At 46.3% G+C, this 7065-nt stretch overlaps 1 protein-coding gene across 2 annotated transcripts in view; it reads right to left on the bottom strand.

Annotated features, from left to right (window-relative positions):
• Positions 1-372: 372 nt before the first annotated feature.
• The window catches only part of LOC135526084 (parkin coregulated gene protein), a 239007-nt gene continuing 232314 nt past the window's right edge, over positions 373-7065 (bottom strand). For both annotated transcript variants that reach the window (XM_064954176.1, XM_064954175.1), the window contains one exon: positions 373-858. In XM_064954176.1, the coding sequence (XP_064810248.1) occupies positions 698-858 (161 nt within the window). In that variant the 3' untranslated portion in view covers positions 373-697. The remainder of the gene's footprint in view (positions 859-7065) is intronic.

Here is a 7065-nt window from a genome sequence, read left to right as displayed (position 1 = left end):
TACAAAGTCCGGACTACCCCTGGTTTTCTGTTCTACCTGATAATTAATTGCAACCACCTGGGGGTGGGGGGAGGGGGGTGGGGGGTGGGGAAGCTGTGGAACTGGTTTTGAGGTTCGGATTTGAATTCCAGGGATATATTGTAAGATTATTTTGTAATAATTGGGTCCAGCTGCATATTATTTCAGAAGCTGTTATGTAAAGGAATTTTTGAGTTGTGCCCAAAGGGTCAAATGTACATGTACATAGAGGTACTCTCATTCACAGGAACATAACAAAAACCAGTAGCTGGAACTAGTAGAAAAGAGTAGGTCGTTTAGTGTCTAGTCTACACCAACGAGAAACCCATTCAAATACAGCAACACGTAGGAAGATGCATCTGACAATATTGCTTTTAATGAGAATTCATTTGAGCGAGTGTTCTTTTGTTCCGTTTTCGTACCTGAACCCCCGTTCACAAGTGAAGTGACAAAGAAACGGACAAAAGAAGCGTATGACAGTTGTAGAAATATACAGTGCACATTCCCAAATGACACAGACAGGTGAAAAATAATAACGACTTGCGGTTAGTCATTTAATGGGCCAAAAAAAGGTAGCGTAGAGAGAGGTTGGCTCAAGTTAGGATGAGTTGGGGAGGGGGAAGAAAGGGTTGGGGGGGTGAGTTAGGGATGTTGGGTCTTCGCGGCGGTGTCCATCCAGCTAGTTGAGCATGCAGGACTCGTAGGTGGGCACCATGTATTTGATGTTGATGAAGGCGTCCTCACCCCCGTAGCGCTCAAACACCTCCAAGGTCTCCTGGATCAGGTCTCCGATGTTCTCCCTCTTCTGCTGGCTGTAGTCGATGCCGTCTCCTGAGTTGACTGTGGAGATAGAGAGGGAGGCGAGGTGTTAGGTCATTGCCTGAGATCTATGCATGTACACACACACACACACGCACGCACGCACGCACGCACGCACGCACGCACGCACGCACACACACACACACACACACACACACACACACACACACACACACACACACACACACACACACACACACACACACACACACACACACACACACACGCACACTCTCTCTTCTCTCTCCTGCGCTGGCTCTCTAGCACAAATGTAACACCATGACCAAAAGCATGATGAACCTGTAGCGTACAGCAATGTAAATCACATGTGCGTGATGTTTTCGCATACCAATTGTCCTTTGATAAAGGTTATTTACGTATCGTGGTTTTGTTCCAAACTGGGCATGCTCAGTGACCTGAGGCATAGTGGTGTTCCCAAGGCAGCCGAGCGCGCGTGTGTGTGTGAATATAAGGTGAGCCTGCATTGCCTGTATGTCTGTTTATCTCTCTCTCTCTGTCTCTGTCAGATTCAACTGGGAGTCAGCAGAGGAGCGACAGTACTACCACAATCTCTCACCCTCCTTGTATATATGTAAGGCCCATTGTGGTCCAGTGACAAGGAGGCCATAGAGCACAGCCATAAAACTGTCCCTGAGGAAGATGTGTGTGTGTGTGTTGTGTGGTCGTGGTAGACAGGGATAGAGAATATAAAACACATGCAGCCCACTGACACAAAAAAACAGGGACTAGCTACAGTACATTACACTGGAGCCTGAATGCTATTACTGCGAATGGTAGAGCCACACACACACACACACACACACACACACACACACACACACACACACACACACACACACACACACACACACACACACACACACACACACACACACACACACACACACACACACACACACACACACACACACACACACACACACACACCTTGCTGTCTACCAGAAAAGAGCGGAAACTTGTTGTCAAAAAACCTTCCTGAAGTGTCCTTCCACCCCCAGATGCTCCCATCCCTCCCGCCCCCTCCCCTCCCCCCAAAACAGCCTCTGATTGATACTGTAACTTTATCAGGCCACTGCAAACTGCCAATCTCCTGCTGCCGCATGAGACACTGAGCAGAGCTTTTCTAAGGAAGTTCAATCAGGAAGGAATGAAACCCACACAGACAGATACAATCAGCCTCTGGTGGTTGGTTGTAGGCAAATGATGTGGTACAAGGATTCACAAACATTTTACATTTTACTTGCCAAAAAGACATTTGGAGAGTTGTTCTTTAACACGCAAGTATGCACTCACAAAGGCCAACACACAGTCTCACACACACACACACACACACACACACACACACACACACACACACACACACACACACACACACACACACACACACACACACACACACACACACACACACACACACACACACACACACACACACACTGTGCAGGTATCCCTCCCTTTGTCGTGGCAGAAGGGAGAGTTTCAGTATTTGATGTAGACAGGGGTGATTTGTGATTCAGAACATATAGAAATATCATGGGAACACATTGACCTCACACTAGACACTGAAAGAGATAGGCACTCCACCTGAGAGTGAGAGAGAGAACGAAAACAAGAAAGAGAGAGAGAAGAAGCCTACCTGCCTGTTCTTCCCGTTTCAAGTGGGACCCCTCGTGCCCCTCGCTCACAAGCCCAATTAGGACTGAAGAGAAGCTCTGAAAAGCCTTCTCTCACTCCCTCTCTCCCCCTTTTCTTTCTACTCAATCTTTCTGTTCTCACCTCTCTGCTAGCTGCTCGTTAAAACCCAAATAGGGCTAGTCACATAGAAAGAAGCCTGATAAGCAATAACTGTTTGGCAAACTTAGAACTCCGTAGCCTGATAGGCTGATAGGACTCTGTGTTCTGTGTGTTTCTCTAAAGGTTTGGGCTCATTCCTCATCTCTCTTTCTCCCCTCTTTTTATAAACTTTTAGTTTGATACATTTTTAATACATGATGCAGTAAGTAGGCTGCATGTGGTACAGGTTGTGGATGGTGCCAAAGGGAGAAAACAGTATAGTATAGCCTAAAACCCTTTTAATTAACAGAGGCTAGAGTAGCGGTTTCCCAGTCTAGCTAGGAAAAATTGCTTCGCTGCCATTCTATCCAAGTCCACGCATTCAGCTTTGCAAAGACGATGGAACAAAATGACTAAGGAGGAAGCGTCTCCTGCCAAAGTCCGGAGACGCTTGTGCAACTGATTGATGGCCAATAGTACTGGACAAGGTTATAGCCTACTAGAGGCAACAGAGGCAGAATACGGAGCCATAATATCCCTCCTTGTGTGTGTGTGTGTGTGTGTGTGTGTGTGTGTGTGTGTGTGTATGAAACTGTGTGTGTGTCAGAGGCCTAACAGCCGAGCCGGTCTCTCGCACTTTATAAAGTAATTCTAAGGGCTCAAGCTGGGCCGGAGGACCATAAAAGCTTAATAGGATGCAAAACTGGAAAATGGGAGCAAAGCACTGCAGTAAAATCTGTCCCCAAAGCCCATGAGACCGGTAAAGGAAGTGTATGGATGAACAACCGATAGAATGTGTGTGTGTGTATGTGTATGTGTGTGTGTGTGCGTGCATCCGTGCATGCATGCTGGGTTGGAGAGTAATGGATTACATGTGAGGGATCAGAACAACAAAAAACAGTAACTGTAATCCATTACGTTACCAGCAAAAATAATTGATTACTTCGAAGGATTACTTTTAAAATGATCTTTGACACTTCTCTGTCTTCTCAATGACATTCAAATCAGCATTGAAAAAAAGGCACAAGTTTAAGTTTGTTCCATCTGAGTGAGTCTAACCACAAGTCAGAGACCACTATGATGACACACCAAATGTGTTTGATGGATCGCGGGAAAAGAGCAGGAATAGGCTTTTGTAGGCTACAGTCCAGGCTATGTCTTCCAATGGTACGACTGCTGTCGGCATCCAAAGATTATCCAACTTGAATAAACACTTGGAGGTAAGGATGACAGCGGTGGTGTAGTCTACGACAATACGGATATCACTTATTAATGATATCTATATTGCGCTTTGATGTGAATCACACTACTGCTCTCATTGAGCTATTTGCACCTTACGGATTGTGTTTGTTGTGGATGGCTGTGTGGATATATATTGAAGCAACATCTCAAGACATTAAAGCTTGGTCGCAAATGGGTCTTCCAAATGGACAATGATCCCAAGCATACTTCCAAAGTTGTGGGATAATTGCTTAAGGACAACAAAGTCAAGGTATTGGAGTGGCCGTCACAAGGCCCTGACCTCAATCCTATAGAAAATTTGTGGGCAGAACTGAAAAAGCGTGTGCGAGCAAGGAGGCCTACAAACCTGACTCAGTTACACCAGCTCTGTCAGGAGGAATGGGCCAAAATTCCCCCAACTTATTGTGGGAAGCTTGTGGAAGGCCACCCAGAACGTTTGACCCAAGTTAAACAATTTAAAGGCAATGCTACCTAATACTTATTGAGAGTATGTAAACTTCTGACCCACTGGGAATGTGATAATATAAATAAAAGCTATTCTGACATTTCAAATTCTTAAAATAAAGTGGTGATCCTAACAGACATAAGACAGGGAATATTTACTAGGAATAAATATCAGGAATTGTGAAAAACTGAGTTTAAATGTATTTGGCTAAGGTGTATGTAAACCTCTGTCTTCAAATCAAATCAAATCAAATTTTATTTGTCACATACACATGGTTAGCAGATGTTAATGCGAGTGTAGCGAAATGCTTGTGCTTCTAGTTCCGACAATGCAGTAATAACCAACAAGTAATCTAACTAACAATTCCTAAACTACTGTCTTATACACAGTGTAAGGGGATAAAGAATATGTACATAAGGATATAGTAGTATACAGTAGATGGTATCGAGTACAGTATATACATATGAGATGAGTATGTAAACAAAGTGGCATAGTTAAAGTGGCTAGTGATACATGTATTACATAAGGATGCAGTCGATGATATAGAGTACAGTATATACGTATGCATATGAGATGAATATGTAGGGTAAGTAACATTATATAATGTAGCATTGTTTAAAGTGGCTAGTGATATATTTACATAATTTCCCATCAATTCCCATTATTAAAGTGGCTGGATTTGAGTCAGTGTCAGTGTGTTGGCAGCAGCCACTCAATGTTAGTGGTGGCTGTTTAACAGTCTGATGGCCTTGAGATAGAAGCTGTTTTTTAGTCTCTCGGTCCCAGCTTTGATGCACCTGTACTGACCTCGCCTTCTGGATGATAGCGGGGTGAACAGGCAGTGGCTCGGGTGGTTGATGTCCTTGATGATCTTTATGGCCTTCCTGTAACATCGGGTGGTGTAGGTGTCCTGGAGAGCAGGTAGTTTGCCCCCGGTGATGCGTTGTGCAGACCTCACTACCCTCTGGAGAGCCTTGCGGTTGAGGGCGGAGCAGTTGCCGTACCAGGCGGTGATACAGCCCGCCAGGATGCTCTCGATTGTGCATCTGTAGAAGTTTGTGAGTGCTTTTGGTGACAAGCCAAATTTCTTCAGCCTCCTGAGGTTGAAGAGGCGCTGCTGCGCCTTCTTCACGATGCTGTCTGTGTGAGTGGACCAATTCAGTTTGTCTGTGATGTGTATGCCGAGGAACTTAAAACTTGCTACTCTCTCCACTACTGTTCCATCGATGTGGATAGGGGGGTGTTCCCTCTGCTGTTTCCTGAAGTCCACAATCATCTCCTTAGTTTTGTTGCTGTTGAGTGTGAGGTTATTTTCCTGACACCACACTCCGAGGGCCCTCACCTCCTCCCTGTAGGCCGTCTCGTCGTTGTTGGTAATCAAGCCTACCACTGTTGTGTCGTCCGCAAACTTGATGATTGAGTTGGAGGCGTGCGTGGCCACGCAGTCGTGGGTGAACAGGGAGTACAGGAGAGGGCTCAGAACGCACCCTTGTGGGGCCCCAGTGTTGAGAATCAGCGGGGAGGAGATGTTGTTACCTACCCTCACCACCTGGGGGCGGCCCGTCAGGAAGTCCAGTACCCAGTTGCACAGGGCGGGGTCGAGACCCAGGGTCTCAAGCTTGATGACGAGCTTGGAGGGTATTATGGTGTTGAATGCCGAGCTGTAGTCAATGAACAGCAATCTCACATAGGTATTCCTCTTGTCCAGATGGGTTAGGGCAGTGTGCAGTGTGGTTGAGATTGCATCGTCTGTGGACCTATTTGGGCGGTAAGCAAATTGGAGTGGGTCTAGGGTGTCAGATATGGTCCTTGACTAGTCTCTCAAAGCACTTCATGATGACGGAAGTGAGTGCTACGGGGCGGTAGTCATTTAGCTCAGTTACCCTAGCTTTCTTGGGAACAGGAACAATGGTGGCCCTCTTGAAGCATGTGGGAACAGTAGACTGGTATAGGGATTGATTGAATATGTCCGTAAACACACCAGCCAGCTGGTCTGCGCATGCTCTGAGGACGCGGCTGGGGATGCCGTCTGGGCCTGCAGCCTTGCGAGGGTTAACACGTTTAAATGTTTTACTCACCTCGGCTGCAGTGAAGGAGAGACCGCATGTTTCCGTTGCAGGCCGTGTCAGTGGCACTGTATTGTCCTCAAAGCGGGCAAAAAAGTTATTTAGTCTGCCTGGGAGCAAGACATCCTGGTCCGTGACTGGGCTGGATTTCTTCCTGTAGTCCGTGATTGACTGTAGACCCTGCCACATGCCTCTTGTGTCTGAGCCGTTGAATTGAGATTCTACTTTGTCTCTATACTGACGCTTAGCTTGTTTGATAGCCTTACGGAGGGAATAGCTGCACTGTTTGTATTCAGTCATGTTACCAGACACCTTGCCCTGATTGAAAGCAGTGGTTCGGCTTTCAGTTTGACGCGAATGCTGCCATCAATCCACGGTTTCTGGTTAGGGAATGTTTTAATCGTTGCTATGGGAATGACATCTTCAACGCACGTTCTAATGAACTCGCACACCGAATCAGCGTATTCGTCAATGTTGTTATCTGACGCAATACGAAACATGTCCCAGTCCACGTGATGGAAGCAGTCTTGGAGTGTGGAGTCAGCTTGGTCGGACCAGCGTTGGACAGACCTCAGCGTGGGAGCTTCTTTTTTTAGTTTTTGTCTGTAGGCAGGTATCATCAAAACGGAGTCGTGGTCAGCTTTTCCGAAAGGGGGGTGGGGCAGGGCCTTATATGCGTCG

This window comes from Oncorhynchus masou, chromosome 32 (genome assembly GCF_036934945.1).
Source record: "Oncorhynchus masou masou isolate Uvic2021 chromosome 32, UVic_Omas_1.1, whole genome shotgun sequence".
Taxonomy (NCBI): domain Eukaryota; kingdom Metazoa; phylum Chordata; class Actinopteri; order Salmoniformes; family Salmonidae; genus Oncorhynchus; species Oncorhynchus masou.
This window is presented reverse-complemented; position numbering and strand designations above follow the sequence as displayed.